This window comes from Poecilia formosa, unplaced genomic scaffold (genome assembly GCF_000485575.1).
Source record: "Poecilia formosa unplaced genomic scaffold, Poecilia_formosa-5.1.2 Scaffold12, whole genome shotgun sequence".
Taxonomy (NCBI): Eukaryota; Metazoa; Chordata; class Actinopteri; order Cyprinodontiformes; family Poeciliidae; genus Poecilia; species Poecilia formosa.
In genome coordinates this window covers 3363377-3390693 of record NW_006799951.1, presented here as the reverse complement: position 1 = coordinate 3390693, position 27317 = coordinate 3363377, and the positions used below count along the sequence as shown (strand labels likewise).

Here is a 27317-nt window from a genome sequence, read left to right as displayed (position 1 = left end):
GACGAGAAAAAACAATTAAGTCACTGTACTCTCATGAGATTAATAGTATAATAATTCAATCAGCCAAGCGGAAAAGCTTGATTATTTGGAGCAAATCTGAAAATCGCGATTAAAGACGTCCTTTTTTTAGAAGAGGAAGAATCATTTTTAAAAGTGGCTGCGAATGTAGGATCTGTTTTCCATGTAGTCATTAATTACTATTTTCTAAATAAAGAAAAACAAACAAAAAAAAAAGAAGATTTAGTTTGTGTCATAAAGATTCTTAGGGCTGCAAATAGCTGTGGGAAATGCAATTTGTACCAAAAAAAACAACAACATATATTCTAAGAGAAATTGTCATTTTTCAAAAGTCTTCCGTGTGCCGTTATGTTTTCAAGCTTTTTACTCACTTTTACGCTGGGTGCCAATAATTGATGAGAGGATTGCATGTAGGAGGCCCAACAGGCAACATAAACAAATAATAAACGATCTAAATGACATCGACCCCAACAGGTTACTGTTCCCAGAATCCCAGGCATCAGCTTTTCTTAAGCGATCCCTCTGTCCTTTGTATTAATCTCCACATTTGCCTTAATGCAAGTACAAATTTTCGTAATTAGTGTGACATTCTGCCCACAAGCATTTTGGCAGTTTCATTTGCGTACTATCTGCAGAAGGATCGATAACTCCCGCATGCATGTGTAATTAAAGAGAAACACGAACTCGAAGCACTCTGCGACTTAATTTTCCGCCAACATGTCAAGCCCCACGAACAAAGGGTGTTTACTCTAATTACTGCGTGCAACTTCAGCCGCACACGCACAGAAGTTCTGTTTTAGGGTTTTAAAAACGCGTCTGCCCTTTATTAGATGGCATCCTGCCTGCTGATAATGCAACACAGCTTGACACGTCCCATAAAAGCAGCTAAGAACCTGCATTATGGATGACCATCTGTTTGTAAACCTGAGAACTGTGCGATCCCTATTGGTGACAGAGAGCGGGGCGGGAGGGTCGGGGGGTGCGGATATGAAGATTAGCTATTTTCTGCATTTTTTTTTTGTCTTGTTTTTGTTCCCTATGAATCAGCCGGTTGCTCACTTTACTGTTATCCGAGCCACTGAGGACAGAGACGTCCCGGGAGCCGGGGCGGGCGGTTATCGGAGCGGGTACGGGGGGGCCCCACGGACGTGCGATGCGATATCTGGCACTTTTCTCCGTCTGTGACAAATGAGGGTGTTTTCTCCACTTAGCTGACCACAGCATCTTCGGCTCCAAGCCCGCCCACCTCTTCCCTCTCCGCCGTGGCCTCGCGTCTTGGCAACTGTCACGTTCAAGGTGTTTTCGCGTACGAGAAGCAACGCGCTCCTCTCCCCTCCCAGGCCCCTCCGCCCGTTTCTCCGCTTTCTCTCTGCTCCTCGCTAAAAGCATTGCTCTGTAGAGAAAGGTAATTAGCAGGTGCTGGCGAGCTCAGCGGAGGGCATCCAACTACACTCCCGTGGCTCACATTCAGACACGCACACATTTGCAGCCGCTGAAGTGCACAGTCAGCAGCGTGGGCTCCCTCGGCTCCTTGGATGTGACTGATCCTTTATTGAGTTACTGTTTTACGCCTACTTTACCCCACTCACACTCACACACACACTCACACATCTGCCAGCTTGTTTGATCATTTACCTATCTCCCTAACCAAGGTCATTGTCTGTTTTTCTCTTTTCTCCAAGTTCGTCTCTCCCCCCCCCATTCCTCTCCACCTGTCCCCAGGGCTAATGAACTTCACAACGTGAAGACTGCCAGTCAGCGGAAGAGAACAGAAAGGCAAGGAGGGGGCAGAGAGAGAGAGAGAGAGAAAAAGAGAGAGACAGAGAGAGACTGAAATTCTGCTGATGTTTGGTTAATGGGAGTGAGGTGTCAGGGATGGCCTCTGATCTTTGCTGGATGGATGCGTTGTTCAAAGACCACTGAAAACAGCACACACAGCCAAAACTGTCTCTCTCGCACGCGCAGATTATTATACAACGGATTGACAGAATGACAGCGCCGAGGAGCCCTTTGAAACGCGGTTCAATCCACGCCGAACCCGTCCTGTGATGTTCTAGGTCAAACACAAAAGCTCGCAATCCGCCAAATGTACACGCGTTTCATTTGCATGCCGGGAAAAAAAAAAAAAAAAAAATCAATTGAAAATCAATCGCACAAATGCGATGTGCAGCGTCCGCGTCGCCGTCGCTGCTTTTGTCGATACGTTTGCAGCTACGTGACAGCATCTGAATCCCTACCTATGAAGGCATTGTGATTTTTTTTTATTTTTTTTTTTAGATTCAATTAGTGAATAATGCGATTCGGCATTAGAAAATATCTGCACCCGTAAAAAAGAAAAAAAAAAAAAAATCCACATGCAAACAAGTCTCCGTCTGCCTCCGCTTGTTCTCTCGCTGTAAATTTCTGCTGACTGTTTGTCCTTGAGCAGTCCTCATTAAGCTAATGCAAACCTCCCTGACAGGGAGAACCACACAACTGACGTTGCAGCGCGGGCCCCTAACGACGGAGAGGCGGTCGTTATGCAGATGAGGTCCAGCTGAGAGCACGGGAGGCCGCCCGGCTCGTTAGGCCGCGGCCCTGGCAAATGGCTCGCTAATGTAGCGCCGCTTCCTGGTCTAATGGAGTCCTGTTTTGCAGAATTATTTGTCTTTGCGCGCCAAGGGGGGGCCTTGACAGAGAAGAAGAGGAGGAGAGGGAGTGGGGAGAAAGGGTGAGGCCGTGAATCCTCATCAACCTCTTACTTGGTAAATGACAAAACCCTTTTCCCCTGAAATAAGTAACGCCAAAGAAGCGTGTGCGTCTGGCACAGCTGTTTGAATTCAATGAGAACAACAGGTCGGCTAGGAAGTCTAAGGTTTGCTGCTCAGTATTGGCAACATTTGGGAAAAAGTCGATGGATTCTTCCTAAAACTAATCATTGCTCATTATGATTACTAAATCATTGACTCTAAGAAGAAATTCTTAGAAATCAGAAGAGAGCTGCTGTGCGAATCAAGGTTAAAGTGTGAGGGAATACATTACCGGCACAGCAAGATGTTTAAAAATCACGGGTTTAGAAAGTAAATGAAATATTCAGATCCAAAATTGCTGCACCACAAGTCTGGTTGCATAAAACGCATTATTATTATTTGTGAGTAGTACCCCTGTCAGAGTGGTTTCTCTTGTTCTCCTTGTTGTAATCCATTGTCGTCCCATCTGTCTCTCTGGTGCCCTGCACCAAGCCAGGAGAATGACCCAGAACGCTGAGACCCGACGACAGGCCGTCATGAAGTTGATCTGAAGGGACATTATGAGAATGAGGAAAAAGAAGAGATATCGGTTAAAACCTTTCATCACTGTAAAAGGACTTGCAGCCGTCGTCGTTTTAGATAAATTAAGACATTTAAATAATTCATGCTAAAACTAAATGGTGTTGTCCCCCAAAAAAGAAACACAAAAAAATCCAATAACTACATGTGAGCATATACAAATGTTGGAGCTGCTATACAATTTACCCTCTTGACCTTTTAAGCGAAAGATAAATCAATTCTGTTTGACAGCTAAACCCGAAGCATAACTTTGCTCCTGTGATTATGCAGGTTGCATCAGATCACGTTGGCCCTTTAAAAGTGGCAGATGCTAATCAAAACAAGTAAAAAGCTATTATTGCATTTAATTTGACCAATCACAAAGATCAGATGTAAACAGACTGAACTTAAAAAGTGCTTTTCCTCACAAATGCACACACGTTTATACGCAAATCAGTAGGCAGCCCAGGGACACTTTGACATGCGACAGGAAGAAGCTTGACTCACACTTAAGAGACTCAAGCAACTCTTAAGTTGAACGTATTTTTCAGGCTGCAGCCGGTAACACGGGTGAGCACGTACGTGTTGTTTCTGCGGTGCGCTCGTTATGTAGCGGTGAACTGGACACGCTGCTACTGTGATTGGATGACATCTGAGCTTCTTCCATTGAAGGAGAAGGGGAAGGAGTGTCCTGTACTCGCTCCTGGCAAACAACAGAACATGAAAAGCTTACAAGTGAACAAAGCGTGACTCAGATTCAGACGCTGGGACGACAAAAGGAAGGAGAGAAATTTGGGCTGCCTGAAATATTGTTAACCTAGAGAATTGTTGTTGTTTTTTTTATGTAATGCATTATAACACTACAACATAAAACTGCCATGACTTGGGAAAGTAAGAAAAACACACAAAAACATCCATCCATCCATCCATTTTCTGAACACCCTTGTCCCTCAGTGGGGTCGGGAGGGGTCACACAAAAACATACATAACCAAAAATAGAAAAATAGCATAGCTTTGTCATCAGACTGACTCTAGCTTCACCCAAGAAGATGCTAACTTTTTTACTGCCAGTTGACTGCTAATGTTTATAGAAAACCAACCACATATGATCTTACCACTATGAACAAACATCATTTTATTTGTTGTTATAGAACGTTTGTGGGGAGAAAAACTTGCAGCAAGCTACATTCTTCTTTTCATGCCCATTTCTCAAAGTAGCAGAGATTATGTCGGCATCTAAAAAAAAAAAAAAAACGCTTCAACGCTAATTATTTTTCTTCAAAGTCAAGTTTTCAGCTTTCCTCTAAACTGAAAAAATGCCAAAGGCAAAAGAGTTTTTATTTGTTGATTATCAGTCAGAATTGGTTTCGGGAAAGACTGGAGTTTCTGCCAACTGACCTATAGCTGAAATTCACTTTGTTTTATTTCACAATATTACAGGCCCAAAGCATCCCACAAACCACTAAAGAAATTTATTTTTGCACAGAGGGAAGGCTTTAAAACTCACTGCGATGTTTACAGGAAAAAGCTTGCTCTAAACTCTCTTTGGGACGCCGTCATAAAAATAACAGTCTGCATTGTTAAAACTGTGAAATCAGAGGCATGTTCCTGTAACTCATGCTGTAATAACTCCCTAAGGACTCGGTCCTTAGAGACTTCGACAACAAAAAAAACTTACCCAATCTTTAAAGTAAAATATGAAATGAAGGGTTAAGACAGCTGCAGTATATTCGAGCACCTAAGATATCTCAAAGTCGGTTTCGCAGATCAGACCACAAGCCATTAGCCATCGAAGTCTGAGAGGTTGATGGGCATCTGGGCTCACCTTAATGACAGAGGTGGGAGCCCTGGCAGGTGGGTTGGCGTGGAGTTGCGCCACGTTGGCCATGCTGGCCAGCGTGCTCAGTCGGTTCATCTGGCCCATTGCCATGGAAACAGAGGCTGGCGCCAGGCTGCCAGGAATCAGAGGATGTGACATCATCATGAAGGGCAACTGGTCCAAAACTGAAGAAGAAAGAAAAGGAAGAAGACTGCAGTAAAACAACTCGGTATCTCTGTCCTTCCTCTATTGTCAATTTTAAAAGCCATGAAGGCTGCAACGTTCCATGCAATCAACGTGGAAACGGTTCGTTTTAACTTGAAACCATTAGTAGGATCATGACACCAAAGTTATTTTCAGGTCATGTATTCCTAACAATATTGAACAAGTAGCTGAAAACATTTGTACAAGGCAGGCTGGAGAGCGTATTAAAGGATAAGTTACAGTGGCCTGCGAAAGTATTCACACCCCTTGAACTTTTTCTCTTTTGGTCACAGTGAACAAGCGTCATTGTTCTTTTTGGGATTTCGGATGAGACCAACTCAAAGTACTGCAGGACCAGAATCTGAAAGGATGATAATAGTAATAATAACAATAATACAATGATAGTCGTTTTCAAAACATTATGCAAACAAAAACTGAAAACGTGTGAGCATTTGTTTCCAACACTGTGGAGAATCGCCGTTCAGAACAATTATAGCCACAAGTGTCTTTCGGTCATGTCTCTTCCAACATTTAAACATATGATCACATGTTCTGTTCGCTGTAAAACTGCTGCTGTTGCCCAAACAAATTCAGACTGGATGTAATTTTCCAGTCATGCCACAGATTCCCACTTGTGTTCAGATCTTGATTTTGGGTCATTCTGATATGTGTGTGTGCTTCGATCTAAATCATTAGAGCACCCGCAGCACGTTTCAGCTCGTTGTCCCAAAGGTTAACCTTTGACCCTGTCTCAAGTCTTTTGCCACCTCAACAAGTGTTTTTTGCTTCCCAGTCCCTGGTGAAGAAAAGCTTCCCCACAGCGTGACGTTTCCACCGCATTGTTTTAACAGGAGAATGCTGCGTTCAGGAACACGGGCAGTATTAATAGATTAATGGATTGTAACAATCGTTAAGCCAATTAACAATGGCTTTTCACTTGCTTTTTTTTTTTTCTTTTCATATATGCCATGTTTGTAGAGAGCTAGATGGATACTTTGGCCTCCCACCTATCTATAAAGCTTTCTGAACTTCTTTAACTTTCTTTAAGTTTAAATTAAACACTTTATAATATCCTACCGGGCCATAAAAACACAATAGTCACAATCCTGGGTGCAAAGTGTGTTCAGGCTGCAGGATATGATCTAACCTTGATAGATTTATAAATCAGGAAATATTCACAGTGCACTGATTGATAAAATGATGAAAAACATGACATCAATAACATTAATGCCAACGCTGAAATTAGAATTGGAACTTTGATGAATTTGTAATCAGTATTGATAGTAAAAGATTTTCTTATTTGTATATATATATATAAAGGGAATTGTAAAACATCTGGACTTTACAACTAAAAAAATTACGATGTAATTTTTCATTTTTCCATATCGCTCACCCCTAAATGATTCAATACATTTTTTTTAGTAGTTGAAACTCAGCTCTTGTTATCGCTCCCAATCTGCTGCTCACAATCCCCTCTTTAGGACAAGCCTCCGCTATCTGAAAACAAAATCCTTCCTCTCAACAGCACCCCAGTGGGTTGTTTCAGTCCCTCTATTCATGAAACAAACAATCCTGTTGAGTGGGGGGAGCAGGAGAGAGAAAATGACATAAATATTTATCATTTAATAAAAGGAGAAAAACAAAAACAAAAGAAACACGGGGAGGAAGTGGAACAAAAGAAGCTGATGGCAGTCTTGGTGCTGGGCCAGCAATGCACGCTGGGTAATTATAAACACAAAGGAAAAAATCTTGGACTCTATTCCGCACAATTGTCACAAATAATAGAACTAGAGAAAGCAAAAAGAAAAAAAAGAAAAAGTTACAGAAAGACAGACACAAAAAAAAAGCAAACGACACGGAAAAAAAAGAGCAGGCGAAGTAGGCTTTAAAGCATAAGGTGCTGACTTTTTGAGTTAGCCTCGCTAGACATATGTGTAGTGCTTTGTGCATTTTGGCAGATTAGTCTGTCACTTGCCCAGTCCATAAACTAATCCAAACAAAAGATCTGTCTGAATGGAGCTGAATAACCAGATGCTCCGACAATCGACTCGCAGCCAAATATTAAAACCTCGGTTTGGAGCCCAGAGCTCACTTCAGCCCCTCTGTCCAAACCCCACAACCAACTAAAATTTCATTTGCGCCCTCATTCGGCCCCCTTCACTCTCTCTCCCCATGTTTCATTAGAAAACATCAAAAGTCAAACTGCTTCTCTTATGTTTATCCAAACAAACCATTACTGTAAACAAACAGTTACTGTAAATTTCCCAGAAGATCTTGTTAAACGCAGAAATGGCTTCTCTCTGCTCTTCTGCAGCCCATAAGGTGTCCCACTCAGCAGTTGTGCGAGTGTGCGTGTGTGTAATCTGAGATGGCCTTTGTAGTGGTTGGAGCGCTGGTAGGGGCCCATCCTTCCCATAAGGCTGTGGGTGGCGGTATGGAAAAAAAACACACACCGTTTTTAGTCTGCGTGCATGCGTGTTTGTGTGTGTTTCCACTTGACTCTATCATTAACGGTGATTAAGCTTTACAGGTTTATAATGGCTGGTGGTAACCAAGCCACCAAACTGCACACAGATGCTGGCAGTCGTAACCGAGTGTATACAGTGGTAAACAAAGCTTAATGCCGGCGGTGTTTACCGTCAGGGAGCGCGGAGGAAAGCGCTTCAGATGAAGAGAGAGAAACATTGATGCTAATGTCATTTTTGAAAAACAGGAGAATTTCAGGGTTTTTTTTGTTTCTTGTTTTTTTGTTGTTTTTTTTCTGTGCGTGTTTCTCCTGAAGCTTCACGGTGCGCTCCACATGCCAGGTGTGCATGTCCCAGGTTGGTAGCATATTCCACACAGACCTCCGTAGGCCCTGTCGTCTGTCTAAACACGCTGATGTCGCTTTAACCTGTCGATAGCAGAGGGGGCGCGGTGAACCTGAGCTGTTTGCGTGAGCGCGCGCGAGTGTGCACGTGCCCGTCATGCCATCGATTGTCCAGCGTTTGTCGTTTGCATTCAGGATGGTGAATTAGAGGGAAGACTATTGATTTGGCTTCGGCCTCTCATCTTATTCATCTCAATATCGCCCAGACTTGCTTCTGTCCACTTTCGCCGCCGCGACGCCTCGTATCAAAGCGAGGCCGGAGAGCAGTTAAGGGAAATGCTCTAATAACATATGAGTACATCAGCAGCCAAAGGGAGGAGATCCGTAATTAGGCAATTCCCATTATGTGCGTTGCATGAATATATAGGTTAGCATAGGATTGTAACTAATGATGATTTTAGTAATCGTTTATTCTGACGATTAATCGGATAGAAAAAACTTGCCACATTCTACAGATTTTTCTTTTTATTTTGTTTACACAATATTAGAAATTTGTTAAAATACAGTAAAATACATACAAATGCAAAAAACAAATAGCTATTGCCTAAAATGCAATAACAAAGCATTCCTTTAGTGAATCTGAATCAGGTGAAGCTAAAACTATGACACCTGAGGAGTTTTGAGTATAACTTATTTACTCACAAAGGCGTATTAATCTTAAATACAAAATGTGTATATATTTTCTTGTACAGTTTTGGCTCAACTTCTGCTTTAAATATGTTGTTTTTTTTCAGCAAACAACTTGGATTTGAATTGTCCAGTTTACTGATTAGTAAAATAGTCGACAATTATTTCAATAATCGATTCATCATGATTAATCCCATTAATCTTTTCAGGCTTACATTGCTATTTGCTAAGCTCTAAAATAAAAGTAAATTCTGTTTTATTTTACTTCAGGTGCCAGGATAAATCAATGCTATTTCAAATGTTGCCTACAGCGAGAATGTTTAACACTGACTGCATGTTTATATGCAGTGAATGTTATGAATGATGTAGAGCACATGGAAAAATAGTAGGGATGTACCATTATGAAAATTTGGGCCGATATTGTTATTCGATATTATTGCTGCTATGGCTGATGATTGATATTTACAGATATTATATCTATTTCACTACCGTTTTGACACCGTTGAGAAAAAAAGAGATCAGAGACAAGATAAAAATAAATATCGGTTGTTCATATCGACTCAGTTTTATTTATAGGACAGATTCCGACATGTTAAAAAATGACTAATACTGGCCAATACCAATGTTGGTGCCGATATATCGTGCATCCCCCAAAAAATGTAAATATTACATTAGATCAAAAAAGGATTTTTCAAACAAAAGCTTCAGCCTACTGGAAATTATATGTATTATATGCATGGACTCAGTACTTGGAATGAGCTTCTTTAGTATAAATTACTGTGTAAATGCAGCATAAAAGTGACCAGTTTGTGGCTCTGGTCACTTCTTCCTAAGTTGCTTCAATAGTGACCTTTATCATGCCTGCGTTGTGGGTTCTGGTGTCTCTTGTCTTCCTCTTAACAATAGCCCACAGTGTCTCCCTAAGTTTTGGGTCAGGTCAGTTTGCTGGCTTGTCAAGTACAGTAACTCCATGGTCATTAAAGCAAGAATCGGCACTTATGATAATGTGGGCAGGTACCAAGTCCTGACATTGAAAAAGTCCTGGCAAGAATATATGTCTTTAATTTGTTTTTGGCTGAGTTTGCATCCAGTGAGTGAAGAAACAAAATATAGATGGGAAAGTGTAAAATGTAAATACGTTCCAATGTAAAGTCCATTTGTTTTTCTGAGTAGTCTATTAGGTGTTTGTATTCTAATAAGAAAAATAAGTTTAGAAAATACAATATTTCACCACTCTGTTTACTTTTTTCACACTGATTAAGAAATACCAAATTTTTCAAGTTTGTGCAAATCCATGAAGTTAAAAGCAATGACTCTCCAAGTTCCTGATTTTAATTAAACTATGTTTAGTATTCACATCTTCAAGATACAGAAAACAGATCAGTTTACATTGAGTGGTTCAATTGGTAATCAAGGTAGAGGGAAGACTTGAGACCCTCTACTGTCTTCCTTTACCGTCCGATAAACTGGTAGTAAAGAAACAATCACATTTTCATTGCTTGATCTTTGGCCAATCATTGCCAAAGAATATAAATGATGCTCCTAGATTGGCTGCTTTGCAAAACGCCAACATTGCACTCTTTAGCTCACCAGCTGGAAGTTGTTGATGTTGATCTAGAGGAAGAACCAGAGCTCTTCTGCCACACTGATAAGTGCCGCATCAGCCAAATTTCTCAAAACAGGGAATATTTCATCAAATGAAGTGATCAGAAGTTGGCAAGACTCTCTGAATGTGGGGTTTCATGATCCCACTAGCCCCTGCTTCAGTGGAAGGAAATCCCATAGCAGTGATTCAGCTGCACCTGAGGAGCTCCTGTCAATCACTCTTCAATGTGCTGAGCTCCCGGAAAACAAGATGCATTTAATGCAGTCCAAGTTGGCAATTTTTTTTTTTATTGATTGATTTAGTTACTTTTATGATGTGTGTGTAAAGTTGAAAATGTCTGTGAGCCTGCACCAAGTGGTCAGCTATCAAAATGGCGGATGGCAATCAGGTGTTTTCCGTCACCAATATAAAAAACCGTTCAAGACGGACAATGTTCAGTTCATCTTACTGTGTGACTCTCACACAGGCCTCTGCCTCTCGGTTATTAAAGTCTGCATGCTCTTGGTGTGATGATTAACACATCGGAATAATTTGTTGCCAAAAGCACTTGAGCCTGTTGGCTGGAGAATCTATATTTTCACAAAACACACCTGAATCATGCTGAACTCCACAAGGTGAGTAAGAAACACATGCAAGCAGAACCTGCTTTGTAATTCCAAGCTGTTTGGACGACCTCATTTTTATTGGTAGAACTGGCCCCTCGCCGAACTATTTTGCTTTCTACTGTTTCGTCAAAGGAAACAAAGAGGAGAGGCGATGTCACATCCTGGCCCTAATCAGCTCAATTCAGCAGCGCCACAGCTGCTCAATTTGTATTGACGGGGGTATCACAGGTGTGTATCGACAACAACTGAGAAACGTGTTACACAGCTGTAATTACACATTTTGCACACGTGTGTGTGTGTGTGTGTGTGTTTGTGGGCAGATAAGAAAACAATAAATAAAGAAAAGAAAGTTACAGCTTACCCAGACCAGCGTTGTGGTCACCATTCTCTCCGTTTGGCCCACTATGTTGCTGACTACTATGGTAACCTGCCATCGCCTCCAGCTTGATCTTTTTGGCCAGCGCAGAAAGATCTGAGAGAGAGAGAAACAGATATATAGCGAGAGGAGGAGAGAAGGGAGAGGGGAGGGCAAAGAAAGAAAGCAAAAAGAATCAATAAGAGCCAGATCAATGGCCCCCAGTGGAGGATTAGAGCAGTTGGTAGGCTGGAGGTTGTCAGGGGAAGACAGAGGCCAGCCATTCATTCTGACTGCACCACTGCACCGGCCATTTAGCCTGCCAGGGAATCAGCAGAGATAGAAACAGGCCAAGACATTCATCTCACCCACACAACGCTATCACATCCCACAGCAGAGAGTGCAGGGCGACACCAAACAGCAGCGGGAGCTCCACCTTTAAACCACAGAGGCCCTCTTTGTCAGAATAAAAGAATCCGAAGCAGGAGACAGGAGGTGAAGATGCCTCTTAATAGAGGTGGTGCACTTTCGAATAATCTGTAATAGAGAGCGACAAAATGTGGCGAAAGTGGGGGAGTGGGGAGGGCCGAGGCACATTTTAATTTATGGCTTGAACCTCGGAGCGCAGCTTGACCCCCCCTCCCTTTCAGAGCTGCCTTGAAAATAGAAAATTAAATATCTGTTGCGCTAATGCAGACAAACATGGTGAATTATTAAAGTCAGGACGAAGCACACAACTGTGCAAACACGAACGGAGGAAACACAAACAAGCCGCGAGTCTTAATTTCCTGATCCGTCTAAACATTGGCAACCAAGTTGACCGTCGTGTTCTTGATCCCGCCCCGTCCTCTCAGATAATAGACGTCTGCAGCGGACAGTTTGCTCTTCCCCTCTCATCTCCTTTTCCCCCTCTCTTCCCTGCCCTCTCGTCCCCATCCCTTCTCCTTACTTTACCTTTTCAAATGTCAGCATCACAGCGGGACGTGAGCCACCGCGCTGCTGTGTGCGTGCGCACTCGCGAGCACATGAAGGCGAGAAACGGCGACTAAGGAGGGTGACATCAAAGATCTTTCCTGCCTTTTACGCTCAAATGTCCTCGCTCTCCCCGTCTCCTTCTCCCCTCTCATGTGGCCAGTTCTAATCAGTGGCGCTGACATTGCCGCCGTGCCCTCTTCTTTGGTGGAAAAAAAAGGCTCTTTTTTTTTCCCCCACTGAGAAAGATGCTCTCGAGCGTTCACGCAAAAACACACACACACACACACACGCACACACACACTGGAGCACCTTTGAACAGTGAGAGGAAGTGGAGGCTAATAGAAAATGGCTTCTTTTGAGGCGGGGAATGAAAAGATCAGGTTTCAGTGAAGAGCACAAAGCCAAGGGCAACTTTGAGAGCGGTGAGGTGCCAACAATTACTTTTCTCTCCCTTTTCTCTGTGCTTTTCCAACACACATACACACACGCACACAAGCGCACACACATACAGACACACACACAGAAGTTATAATAAACAAAAACACAAGCTGCATTGTGTTAAACCATGGCAACAAAATACTTACATTTAAAGATTCTATTGTTCGAAAGGATGTAAAGACATACATTAACTTGCAATGACAACAAGGTTCAAATATAATTGTACGCAATTATATATCTAAAGTTCTGCAGGCAAGGATACTTACTCAAATTTGCACACTTTTTAAGACGAGGAAACGAAGCCCGCCAAGTTTGCAAGTTGTTTCTGACTTGTCAGCACTCAGCAGTCTGTATGCTAATTTTATTCATCAACTCACCGGTCGCCTCCCGGGATCCCCACCCCTTCGTGCGATTGATGATGGGTAAAAATGTGTCATTATGAAAATAAAGAGTGAAAACCTCCTCAGTCTGTGTCATGTCTGTAGAAGCAGGGACGTCGAGCAACATGTTTTCTCTTGCAGCTAATATTAGAGCAGAATTTGAACGCTTTCAGAAGAATAACTCTAAGAATACTGCCGTTGATATGAGAGCTTGGTTTTAAAAAAAATAATAATAATTTGAATACTGATTTAACTTTGGAGATATTTTGAAACTTTCTGTTAAGTATTTGAAGAGTTGCAGGCTATTATATTTCAAATGACGTGCATTGGTATATCGATTTCTTAATATGACCAGGTCTAATTTCTACTGTGACTAACTGCTAAACTTTCTAAAGAAAAAATAAAGTCAACATTTTTAGATTTACAAAAACTGTGAAATTAATTTTGTATTTTTTTGTTGTTTGTTTTTTACAGCGTATTTAAGTGGCAGGTATTAGAATATTGAATTGCAATCACAATTGCAAAGTCCATGTGTGCAGAGCTGTAACTCCAACAGACTGCTTGGATGCAATATTTGGTAGGCTATTAAATTTCAAGTGCCATGCATTCATAATAATATATCTGGCCTGTTAGTTGAACTTTCATTGCCCTTTATCCCCAGACATGATGCAGAGTTTAGGTAGTAAAGCTAGTAGAGACTGACTTTCTGATGAATTAGAAAAATTGATGCGGAATTTGAAGATATGTAAAATGTTCATTATATTTATTTGTCGTGAAAGTCATCCTCGCTGCACATTGAAGTAATCTGCTGCTCTGTAATCTGTTAAAGGTACATCACAAAATATTATAAAAGGCTATATTTTCATCTTCAAAAATTTAGGTGTGAATGTATTTTATCTCTTTTTTTATAGACATTCTTCTAAGCATTGGGTAATATAAGATTCTCACATCATGATAAACCCGAGGACAGATACCACAGTTTCATGATATATGAATATATCGTAAACATGTCGGACATATCGGCATTACAATACCAGTGTGTGCAATATTCATACCTCAACGGACTGTTTGGATCTCAATAACTGTTGTCTAATATATTCCAGGTGTTATAAACCTGTGTTTTTCACGCCAATGTAATATTCAACCAGTTGGACGGAGTCTTACGGTAGCAGATGTTGACACCGGACTCTAACAAGCACTGATTACCTGTGCTGCCGGTAAAACAACACATTTGTTACAATCAATTGCCTACTTATAGTTATTTTGAATTTCAATCACAGTTAGGTCAGGAATATCAGACCGTCATCATTGCAGAGTAAATAAGTACACCAAGCTGATAAGAGCTGGTTGATTAGTCAGGCTGTCTGCTGAGGTTGCCATCCAGCAGTCAGCTCCTTCACTGAAAATGCAGATTGTAGCTTGATGTTTAGGAGCTTTCTTTAAGCCAGCTGCTCTGCAGTGCACAGCAGTAACTTCAGAAGGAAGCTCAGGTCACCAACGGCAACATGCCTATCTTATTGTTATGTCCTTTTTAATTAGCTAATTTTTCTCAACTTATAAATACTATGAATAAAACAAGCACTCTTTCCATGCAAAAGCTTTGATGTGTCACTGATAGATTCATGATCAGAGTCAAACATGACAGAAATACCTGAGTACTGTTTTTTTTTTTTACCAATACTTTCCAAAATTTGTCATTTTTTATATTAAAAACAGAGTGATCAGTCAAGCTATTCTTACCCCCCCTGCACTGATATTGTTTCCACAGCTCATGTATGTAAAGCGTGAGCACGCCGAGGCATGGGTGGTCACCTGCAGGAGGCATGATCCCAGCGTGCATCAGACCGCCGTGAGACAGCATGTGGTGCGTCCCGCCCTCTGTCGCACTCTGCAGCCTCTTGGGCGGTCGTCCAGGCCTCGAGCTGCAGGCAGAAAAACACAGCGCTGGCGTTAGTCATTAGGCCGCTCTCCATGCTGGGACTGAGATGGGTGGCCCAGCTAGACTAAAGTGTCCTTCAAGTCTGTAAACCTCTGATCCTGCTGAAGTGTCAACAAGCAAAAACACTGAAACATGAGCGCCTCCAGGAAGGCTGCTGTACAGCAAATCTGACCTCCCTGTGGATACGAGCAAGCAGAAAAGGAGTTTCCCTATGGCCTCCATAAAGCACCTCATTACTGTTCAGCTTACTCATTCATTTGTTTGCTTATTAAATGCGCTCGCCCGCCTCCTTCCCCTTCAGTCCTCTCCTCGTTTAGCCGTTCGTTTCCCCTTTTCCTTTCCCCCCCGTCTTTGCCCCCCGTCATGTCACAAGTTTGCTCGACAACAGCTGTAAGTACGAGGCGAGACGCACGCGGTTTTCTTGTGCGTTCGCGTGCGAGGCTTGACGGAGCAGGACCGCGCTCGATCAATCCTGGAGGAAGTACGTGCAAAGCTGTCAGACATCACTCGGGCTCTGACTAAACGGTGTGAATGTCCTGACAGTGGAAATGACACGGGCCACATCAGGCCTAATGACAACCAGCGTACCTCATCTCCGTTTCACAGCAGCTTGACACAACAGCAATCTGTGCGTCTGTCTGAGGCTGCACGATATTAAAAGACAGTGAGCAAAAGAAGAAGGTGGAAGAGGAGGAGGAGGAAGAAAACGACGGAGAAGGGAGTGAAACCTGAGTGAAGAGCAAAGTTAAAGAGGAGTGAAAGTGAGACAGAAAGATGAAGAGGGACATAAAAAGAGAAAGTACATAAAAGTTAAAAAAAAAGGTGCAAAAGAGAAGGGTGAGGAGGGGGAATAAGCAGAGATAGACTAGAAGCAGCAGCTTCCTAGCGTGGGGTGTCTTTGAGCAGATTTTAATTAGAATCTAATCCAGCCGTCATTAAGGCCCCATAAACGAAGCTGTCAGTCAGGAGATTAATGGCGCCTCATTTGCATGTTGCATATAATTCATCAATTACCCAGCAGAAAGGACCAATCCCCTGTTGACACACCCACTGGCTGAGAGGGGGTAGATGAAGAGACACAAAAAGACAGGGAGAAAGAATGTGTAGCCACAAACTCTGGGAGAAAAAACAGGTAGCTGGAATATGTGTGTGTGTGCATCTGTGTGTGTGTGTGTGTGTGTGTGCGTGCGTGCGTGCGTGCGTGTGTATGAAGTGTTCAAAGGTTAATTTGATGAGCCGATGAGCTCCACAGTTCCTGCCCTCGGTTTTAATGAGTTGTTATTATTGTCTCTTATTATAGGCCCAGACCGACTGGGATGTGACAGCTGACATCAGATATCTCACAGAAACACACACCCACACTCACACTAACAGGAGCACAGGGAGCGACACGCACACAGATGCATGTAAATATAGTGAGGACAAAAAAAAAAAAAAAAAGAAGCTAGAGAGTGAGCAACGAGAGATTTGTGGCTGGTTTTTGTAAAGCTTTGACCTCCCCCTTACAGTTTTAGTAGATTCCGATTCAGCTTTGGAAAACTACAACTAAGAACATTCAGAATATTTCTTTCCAGCTTCCCTGTTGTGATTGGTCCATTTTTAACATGAAGAGTTTTGCTACTTTTAGCACAATTAGCGTGTCTGGCATTGATAAATGTAAAATGCACCAAGGCTAGAAACAAGTGGTAGGAATGCACCAATCAGGCTTCTGCAGGCTGGTACAGATTTTTATTTTTATTTAATTTTTTAGGTCTGATCTGCTAATCCCAAACTTCACAAATTCTAATTTATTTTTTATTCTAAGGTGAAAATACAAAAGAGGAAAAAATGTGCAGCAGAATATAAGATGATTCACATTTATGTAGCAAAACAATACCTTCAATTGATTTCAATTAGAAATAAAAACTAGTCAATTCCGATACTTTGATGAGCGATCAGTGCATCTCATTCCCTAAGGAGAGCAGATCTTCACTCAGAGATTTTCAGACGGCTGCTAACTTTGCTAATTCCAGGATACTAGAGGTGATAAGGGAAAAGTTTGAAACCACAGTAGAATAAAACGGAGCAGATTTACTGTGATACAATTTATCTGAAGTCGGTTTTAGGGCCAGTTTGTTCCTCTGATGAAACGTCTCCAAACAAACCAATAATCCCTTAGCAGCCGGCTTCTTTCTGCACCCAAATAAATCAGATGCAGATTGAGAAAAACTGCTAAATTAAAGTAATATTTTTCTAAAAGCCTGAGATATACAGAGAGTGTATGCTACTCTTTGGCTTTTTTTTTTTGCTCTGTCTTATGTCATGTTTTCATTTTTATGACATTTTGATGCATTTGATGTACGTTTGACATCTTTTCCTATAATTTTCCAAAAGTTACTTTGAATAATACTATGTATAAAAGCTGTTTAACAACTTAAGTGGTCTTTTCCTGGGAAACATGCAAAAAGACAAATTTAAAAATCTAAAGTCTTCCGTAATAACCTTTCCATCAAAGGCTGTAGTGGTTAGCACAACATTTACTATGGCCAATTTTTGGGGGGGAAACTCAAAAAAAAAAAAAAAGACTTGAACTTCCAAATCTATATCTGAGGGATACAGTTGTGACTATCTGTGTGAATGTGTGTGTGTGTGTGTGTGTGTGTGTGTGTGTGTGTGTGTGGTGCTTAGAATTTCAAATATTTGTTTTCAGCATCACACTGAGCTCAACAAAAGCAGGAAATGTATTTTTGGGTTTCATGTTTGGAGGTAAAGCAACACAGTTGGACAGGAACTGATGTTGAAACATGTCAAATTCACACAAACGCACACAGATGCAGAAGTGAAGATCAGCAGGGGGAAATAAAACGCACAGAGACCAGAGCCTGCCTTGTTTTTTGCTGCAGCCGCTTCCCTTTCCCTTACTACTGTTTATTTGCACTCACTAATTAATGGCCTCTCTAAGTGTGTGTGTGTGTGTGTGTGTGTGCCAGTGTGCGCATCTCCATGTGTGTGTTGTCGGTGGGTGGGTGCGTTGTCTGCGCCTTTGTATATGTTGCATTTTTAAGGGGCATAAAGAACTGGAACCTAATTTTGTGTTTAGTCTGCAAGTACGTTGATACATCAAAGTGACCCACAGAGGGAGGTCTTATGTGTGTGTTGTGCATGCATGCGTGTTTGCGTGTGTGTGAGAGGTTGGAGAGCACCGGTTCCCTGAGGTAGGATTAATGAAAAAGCCTTTCATGGAAAAGTCATCAAGCTGAGGGGATGGAATGAGGGAGAGGAGGGAGGGAGCGGTGGGGAGGGGGGGGTTGAAGAGAGAAAACAGTTCATTGTGTGTGGATGTGTGTGTGTGTGTGTGTGTGTGTGTGTGTAGAGGAGGGGGTGTATGGCTTATGACCTCTTTGTCTCAAACTTTAATTAAAATCTCACCCAGACGTCCTCCTTCATGCCAACACTGTGGCCACACATGAACACACACATTTTTTTTTTATTTTTTTTTAGGGATAGGAAGGTAACCTGCACATCGAGTTCTGCCCTCAGAGCTTCTTCTCCGGAGTGTGTTACCTGAAACATGAAACGCCAAACATGGCAGCTGGAGCTTAGCACAGGTGGAATAGAAACAAAAACACAACCAAGATGACAGATCTCTCTGCTCTTTGCACACACACACCACACACACACACACACACACACACACACACACACTCAGAGTCAAGAAAAGTAATGAAAGAAGAGGAAGTGTTACAGTCAAAACAGTGGAACAGCTACTGGCTTGGAGGGACTGAGGTGGTGATAGGTAGCAGCTGTGTGTTTATGTGAGAGAGCACGGGGAGAGAAAAGGGAGAACTTGCTCAAACAGGATTTTGTTTGGAATACATTAGCAGCGGTTTACAGCTCCCATCCTTTCAATCTGTGTTTATCACACGGGTTTGTATTCGCAGTCACGGTCCGGTTTGATAAATCATAACGTCGCAGGAAGACTTATGTTCCAGGTTGGAGAAAAGAGAGGGAGAGATTGATGTTGTGATAAATAAATAAAAATAAAAATAAAAAACTTGATGCATCACTATTAGCCTGTGTGTGTTGATGTCATGAAAGAAGCTAACACAGGACGTTTGATCGCGGCAAAAAAATTCAGATCCCCTAACCCGATACTGTTGGGCATTCCTTCACCGCATTCCAGGGTCAGGACGATGTCAGGACCGTGTGTGCGTGGGTGTGTGTGTGTGTGTGTGTGTGTGTGTGTGTGAAAGCATGTGTGCGCTTTCCATTAAAACCCGACACAGGAGAAGAGACGGAGAGGCCCTCTTTAGCTCATCGCACTCGTCTCTACAAAACATCAAAAGAGCATTGAGGTTAAAGTTGAGCCAGACTTGAACGCATCTGAACTTGGATTCTGTCCCAACACTGCTGAATGTGACCTGCCACACACACACACACACACACACACACCCACCCACACACACCCACCCACACACACACACACGCGCACACGCACACGTATACATACTCAGGACACCAGCTGCAGAAAGTTGCAAGGCTAAACTTCGTCACTGAAAAACAAAGAAACGGTACAAAGCTACTAGATTTTCACAGACATGAACAAATTTGCCTCCATCCCTGGTAAAAGTTATGCAAAATACTTCAAATAAAATTGTGTAAAATCCACCATTTCATCAGAGTAAACATTTTTATCAGAGAGAAAAAACAAATAACAGTAGCACATTTATTGACACTCCTGCTGCTAACGTTTTGCATAAGTTTCTTTTGCCATCAGGACATCAAGGTTGGAGCCTACAGAGTAGATGAAGGGATCTTTGAACTTAACACAATTTCTCTAGATCAGTCAGAGTCCTGGATCGTCTCTTCAGCTGATCCCATAAGTTTTCTGCAGGATTTTGGTTGGGGGACCGGGATGGCCATAGAAAAGATTAAATTTGAGTCTGGGGATTTGTTTTTCTGTTTGGCCATATGTTTTGGATCACAATCCTGCTAATGACAGCCCATTTACAGTTTCCTGGCAGAGGAAACTTTTTTCCCCAATGGCCTGCTATTTCAAAGCTCTCATGATGCCATGCATTCTAAAATAAGGTCCCACAGCCTCACAGATCCTCCACCATGCAGTGGGCATGAAGTACTTTTACATATATAATGAATATGCTTCACACCAAGTTAGCATTTTGCAACCTTTACATGTGGGATCCTTTCTTTTCCACGGCCATTAGCATCTACAACAACTCTGAAGAAACTTGGATGAGTTACAAAGTTCATAAAGCATTTATGAATTGAATTATGATGTTTGTAAAGCTTGTAAAGCTACAATACAGTTTGGATTGTTACCTTGGGTGTCTGGACTACTTCCTTCCACTGTTGATTCCATATGAGCATTTATTAACATCAATATTTAAGGAAATGTGACTAAATATAATCAAAACGCAGTTGCACCACTTCATTCAACAACATTGGTGAAGAGACCTGTTGAATAAGGCGCCAGGTCTTTTTTTGGTGCACATTCTTCTGTATTTGAGTGACTGTATTCAGAAAAATGTACTGCTAAAAAGATGATAAGAATAAGATAGTTATGATTTTTTTAACAATATTTTATCGACACTTTATCGCAACAAATTCAGCAAAATATTGTGATAAAGTTTCAAGTCCGTGTCAGCCGTATCTCAGAAAGTCATGGACTACCAAGCTCACGTTCCATAGAACATGTAAATTTAAGAAAATTAGCTAGAAAATGAAAGAAATGCATCAGTTACAATAGTAGGAACTGATTGGGTTACCAACATTCATGCAATTTACTGTTTTTCTTTAAAAGAACAGCAAGTATTCCTTAACACTGGGTACTTAACCCCGCTGAATAAATTCACTCCGTCTGAATGGATTTTGTGCTGCCGCAATAAAAAATGTTTATTACTCATTACGAACATCCAACAGAAGTGTCAGCAGCATCATGTCTGCTTCTTTTTTTATTTTTTTTTAGCAAACTAACTCTGATCTTAAGCATACGTGTCACACAAAATCCCAAAAAGTTTATTTGCGGTTATCAAAATAAGCTTCATCGCTACTGCTGTAGGTCCGAAGCAGCGATGTTGATTTTGTGCAAATCTTACTGCATCTTTATCCGTTTTTAATGAAACTTTAACTTAAGCATGTCGTGTGCAAAAGATTGTCGAGCACAAATAGAGAACCCATGTGTTGCTCTTTAAATATTGTTCTGTAAAAAAAAAAAAAAAAAGTGAGATCTTGTTCCACGGTACATCAGAACAGTTTAATGTAATGCACAGAAGGAAAGACTATTTTTAACACTGCATACATAATGTCTACACATACATGTCACGAATACACCCAGTTTGACCTGAGCGACTTTGTTTGGCGTGCTCTCTCTCCAAATGGAGAATGAAACAATTCCTTTTGTGAGGGGGAGACGAGCAAAGGACGGCGGATCGGGTTGCCTCCTACACGCCGTGTTCCCTCGGTGGAACTAATGTCATTTAGCGGCAAAGCCAGCAAAACACGCAGGCGTGACCGTGCGAGTTGGTGCGCGCCGGCAGACGGCGAGGAAAGAGGGTGTGTTTCTGCGCCACCTATGCATGAATTACAACTGGAGTGAGGGTGAAGTTGGCCCATCTTCATTGTGTGATGAGTCAGTGGTCAGGCTGTGTGTGTGTGCGTGTGTGTGTGTGAACATGGCAGGACAAAGAAAAGAAGGTAAAACAATTCTGAACAGAGACTTTGCTTCAATACTGAAAAAAGTGAAGAAATAGGAAATGGCCTGTACTTGTTTAGCGCTTTATCTAGTCCAAAGGACAGCAAAGCGCCTCACACTTTGCTCTGACATTCACTGAGTGTTTGAAGCAATAATTAAACAAGCACCCAAAAACATTTAGCAAAACCCTCAGGCATCTCGGCTGTGTCTCTTCCCAACCTTTATCCTGAACTGGAAAATAATAAGTGATGTCTGTCTTAATCAGTAACAGAAATCTGAGCGAGTCTGTCAGAAAGCCACATCATCATATTCTCGGGGACTCTTCTTGAAACTTTTAGGCTTCCCTTCCGACTTTGACCCAAACCGTCTTGAGTTCTACTTTTTTTCTCTTTTACCTGCTACTGTACGTCTCTCCATCCACACAAGGGATCACTTAAAAACTTCTAATGCACTCGGTGAGGTGGCGGTGGTGGGGGTACTGATGCTAATGGCTACCGCAGCACATTTGAAGCCCTCAGACAAAGAATCAGGCGAGTTGTTTGAAGATTTCAGACGAGTGATGTTTTCAGATCTCATTAACTAAAGGCTGTTTGAGTGTTGTGTGGATAATTAGAGACGGCAGCGGCTGTGTATTTTCGGGGGGTTGTATAACAACGCTCCCATTAACACCAGACACAGGAGACATCCCGCAGCAACCAGAAGAAGAAGACACATCCGGATTTTTGTCTTGGTTGGAGGGCTGCAAAAGCTTAAGAGCAGGTGGTTAATCCACAAGTTAAGGCTCGTCTCCGAACTTCTTGCTTCGGTTTTGGAAAAAAAAAAAAAAAACAAGGAGAACGTTTGCGGAAATAGGCAAGAGCTCCGCACGTCCTCCGCGTGTTCATCTGCGCACATCTCGATGCGGCCTCCATCCAAAGTTAATGGCAGGTGTAAATTGGATCATCCATGCTCCAAGTAGCAAGGATTAACCATCAAACAATATGAGTTCTCTAAACCAGAGATAATCCACAACTCCTCTGGATTCAAGCTCACGCTGTCACGAGCATGTGGTCTGCACAACAGCAGGCCGAGGCACCGGGAAGCCACAAATCCCAGCCAATTTAGTCCCCTTTATCCAAACATCTCTGCGCCACGCTGGAACTGATGACCCATGCAGTTGGTCACCACCGGAGTTCTGCAAAACACCTCATTTACATAATCGCATCATAAATACAGAGAATTCATTTAATCATCTCCTCTGTTCTGATGCTCAGGGCTAAAGAGTGTTGATATGATAAGACAGCAAGTTATTAAGGAGGGAGAGAGGGAGGCAAGGAAGATGGGAGAAGGAGAGAAAAGGAAGGGGATCAGCGAGTGAGTGAGTGAGCTTGTCCTGATTTAAGCTGCCGCTTGGGGCCAAATGAAAATTAATTAATTTCTGTGAAGAATCAATTTCTCAGAATGACAGTGTCAGATTCAATGTGTGCAAGTGAGAGTGTGTCAAAGAGAGAGTGTGTCAGAGTGAGACAGAGATAACAGTAAGTGATAACATGACAAACTTTTTGAGAGTAGGGTTTTTTTTTTCCTTCTTATTAGGATTACAAAAATTCATTATCGCCAACATCGCCGCAGCCATCAAGACGTTTATCATCCAATAAAATGGTAATTAGTTACAGGCCTGGAAGGAGAAGAAGTAAGGCAAGTAGGCATGGACCAGTTACCAGCATCAAGGTATGCTAATGTTTTAAAAAAAAAAAAAGTTACGCTCTCAAAACAGCAAAGATCTGCCCTCACACCATTCCAAGGGGTTTAAAGTCCTTCTCGTGAAATGACATGAAAGAAGCCGGTGTTGGAGAATGAAGCAACGCTGTCTCTCCTACACGTGTTGCTGTGCACTGCTGGCCAGCTGGCTGACAGACGACTCCTATAACTTTATTTTGGGCCTCCGAGAAAGAGGTTTGATTGGTTCAATTTCTCCTTGCAATAAAATGTCGTGGTGAGGAAATTTGTGGACTGTCACCCATCTTTCCTACTTAAGTTAAATCTGACTTGAAATTACAATCTGTAATGAAAATCAGCAACTTTTGTGACGTTTCTTATTATGAACTAGTCAGTTTGAATAAACTTGTTAACTCTAATTTTGTCTGCAAACACAATATCATGATTGTTTAAGGGGAATCTGTGTAGCTGCACTAGTTAAAGCAAAAAAAAAAAAAAAAGACAATGAGAATACATTTTCACTTTGTACCATTCACCATCATCACAATAAAAACCACTAAATATCCAAATGCAATTTCAAGTATGTTTCATCTATGTCCATCTGACAAGCTTTGGGATTTATTTTAATTTTTCGGAAAGTTTGTCAAAAATGTTCCAAAGAAAATGAGGTGGAAGCTGAAAGTCCTAGGCGTAATGCTACTTGGCAGGCTTTTGGTTGGCGCTTGCAAAGCAGCCAATCCAGGAGCGGCATTCATTTTTCTTGCCGCTGATTGGCTGTTCCTAAAAGAACGGAGATGAGTGGATTTTAACTCCTGCGGTTCTGCTAAGATGGGTTTTCACTTTGCGTATTAACTAAATGAAAACATATTTGGTGTTTCCACTGTTAAAATATAAGCATTTTTGAAGGGGCTCTTAAGTATTCACGGATGCTAGCTTTCACCCCGGCTGTGACCCCTAGCCCCGTGAATACAGGGGGTCCACTGCTTTGACTGTAACGTTTGAAACTGATAATAGTAACAAAATAAAAACATAATATAACGTTTGACTGCGACAGACTGGCGACCTGTCCAGGATGTACCCCGCCTCTCGCCCGGAACGTTAGCTGGAGATAGGGACCAGCACCCCTCCCGACCCCACTGAGGGACAAGGGTGTTCAGAAAATGGATGGATGGATGGATATAACGTTTGAAAACTAGTGTTCCTGAATATGTTTAAAACCAACTATAAATATGGAAGAAATCATATTTACAATTTTGACAATCAACAATATAAATGGAGTTTACAAGATTTCATCGAGTTATATTGTTTTTACATAAAGAGTTAATTTTAACCAACGTGATGATACTGTGATTATCTAACACTGGCCCTTGCCTATTTCCAATGCATTTAACAAAACTGGCAGAAAATCATTAAACTAAACCTGGAGTCTTTTATCTACTAATTCAACTTCCGAAGTTCATCAAAACACATTTGTTGGCATCCTAATCTTTTATCTCCATTAACAGTAAGCGATAACATAACAAACTTGGCCTTCAACGAGCCTCATTTACATTAAAACGAGTGGGAGCGGTTAGGCAAACTGGGAGGAAAGTGACATGACAAACTCATACAAAAGGTAATAAAAGTTGAAAATGAACACAAATAAGAACAGTAATTAAACTCATTATCTTTCAGCTTTTTAAAAGTGAGGTGAGTTAAAAACAAAAATAAACATTGCTGCACCAGTCGCACTTTAAACAACACCGGGATGAACCCTCCGTGTGCCCCCGCCGTCACCTCCACCTCCCCCAGCTCACCTTGCATTGGTGCAGTCGTTGAAGAGCGTCTCGAAGTCCTGCCTGGAGATGAGTTTGCACCGGTTCACCCCGGGCTGGATGGCTCCCAGCCCCCGCAGCACCCGGACCTGCTCCACGTTGCACACCACCGGACTAATGTCCAGCCGCTTCAGCTTGGTGTAGACGGTGTGGAGCCCGCCGACCAGGTGCTTGAGGAACACGTCGAAAGCCTGCGGCAGACAGATGAGCTCCGTGCCTTTGACCGTGAACGAGGCCAGCTTGGCCCCTTTCACCTCCACCAGCTTGCACTCGTTGTTCTGCGGCGTGCTCTCCACGGGCGACGCGGTGGCGTACACGGGCTTGGCCCCGGCGGACAGCGGGGTTCCGCCGCCCTTCAGCGGGGTCCCGTTGGGCAGCAGGAGGTCCGCCCGGAACTGGTGAAGCAGCGCCGGGTGCGCCACCGGTGGAGCCGGGGAGGACGCGGCGGAGGTGGCGGCGGGTGGCGGAGAGTTGGTGGCCGGGGAGACGGAGCTCGGTACCGGGTGGTGACCGAGTGGAGCAGCGGGAAGCAGAGTCGGAGTGGCAGGAGTTGCCATGGTAGTCATTATCGGTGAAAAAGAGCGCAAGTTTAAAAAAAAAAAAAAAGAAAAGCAAAAGTTCAAGTCAACTATTATGGAAAGTAAGTTTGGGAGCGTGAATGTGCATTGGGCGTCTCTGGGAAGAGAGGGGAATAAAAAGAGAAGAGAGGAGACACGGTCCGTGTGTGGAAAGGAGATCACATTATTGAATCAGAATGAGCCGAGGCTTGACTCAGTGGAGATGCTACTGTCAAATTATCATAAGGAGGAGGAGCCTGGGCTGATTCTTAGACAGTGAGAGACAGGAGAGGGGGAGAGAGAGCAAAGATTAGCCTACTTAAACTTTTGATAAGCTTATTTATGAGAAAACACACCTTCACATTAAAGCCTCTGATGAGACTTGACATGCTTCTGGCATACAATCCGGGGTGTTTATGTCATTTCTAGAGATCCTCTTAAATCTTTAAGATTAATTAATGCATCATGATTGGAAGTAAAATGGATTACATTTTGAAAACTCACATCCGTGTTTATGATGTAAAGTCAATATGGCGCTCAAGAACTTTAATTTAAAAACAAAAATGGAGAAACAGTTTCGGTTTGTTGCAATTCGAAACAAGAATCTAATAATCAGTTGTTGTTGTTTTCTGCCAAATGCCAATTTGTATTTTTTATGCCCAACTCCATAGACTTAAGTTTTTTTCAATGACTACCTAAAAAGTAGCTGAGAAATAGTTTTGAATTCAAATGAAAATGAAAGATCTTCAAAATCTACCCATTTATGTGTGAAAGTACTTGTCTCTGTCCTTTATCTAATAATTATTAATCTCCAAATTAATTACAGGATCTAAATATAGCCCAATGTATGATCCAAGTAATAAATAAGAACAAACAAAATAAAGTTTTTCAGTATTTCAAATTTCCAAACTCTGGGCAAAACACCTTGTTCTTCCTCTCACTTTTTGCCACTGTAACATGTTTTTAATGGTAGTTATTCATTAACAATGTGACTGGAATAAAGACATATTTCAAATGCATTTCCTGCTGATAAGAGTGACGCAAGCAGTTATGAGGTTGTAGGGGCAGTTATATTATAGTTTTGCATAAAAGCACTATTTAAAAACTGCCTTTTGTATTTCCTGTGGTTATTTTTCTTCATAGTCTGAAACACATATGTACATTCACACATATGTGAATGTACTCTGTATATTCACAAACAGTGTGACTATACTTGAAGTGTAACATACTTCAAGTGTTTCTCTCAGTTGGTTGTTTTCGCTTGCTGTCTCTTAAAATACGTATTTCTCATAAGGCCAGCATTTGTTTAAATACAGAATCGTGATTATTGCCATATTGTTGCTTACATAATCAAAGGGAAGACTGACTTGACTGTTGTCCAACAGAACTTTATGTAAAGCCACAAAAGGTCAGTGCTAAAAATAAAGCTGGCTGA

At 42.0% G+C, this 27317-nt stretch overlaps 1 protein-coding gene across 2 annotated transcripts in view; it reads right to left on the bottom strand.

Moving 5' to 3' along the window:
- The window catches only part of dachc (dachshund c), a 32752-nt gene extending 5737 nt beyond the window's left edge, over nt 1–27015 (bottom strand). The window contains exons 1-6 of one of the 2 annotated variants that reach the window (XM_007545400.2): nt 25308–27015; nt 14996–15105; nt 11397–11507; nt 5131–5309; nt 3888–4008; nt 3160–3294 (exon numbers count right to left, since the gene is read on the bottom strand). In XM_007545400.2, the coding sequence (XP_007545462.1) occupies nt 3160–3294; nt 3888–4008; nt 5131–5309; nt 11397–11507; nt 14996–15105; nt 25308–25891 (1240 nt within the window). In that variant the 5' untranslated portion in view covers nt 25892–27015. The remainder of the gene's footprint in view (nt 1–3159; nt 3295–3887; nt 4009–5130; nt 5310–11396; nt 11508–14995; nt 15106–25307) is intronic. The other variant, XM_016667982.1, reaches the window with a different exon arrangement.
- Nucleotides 27016–27317: the final 302 nt, after the last annotated feature.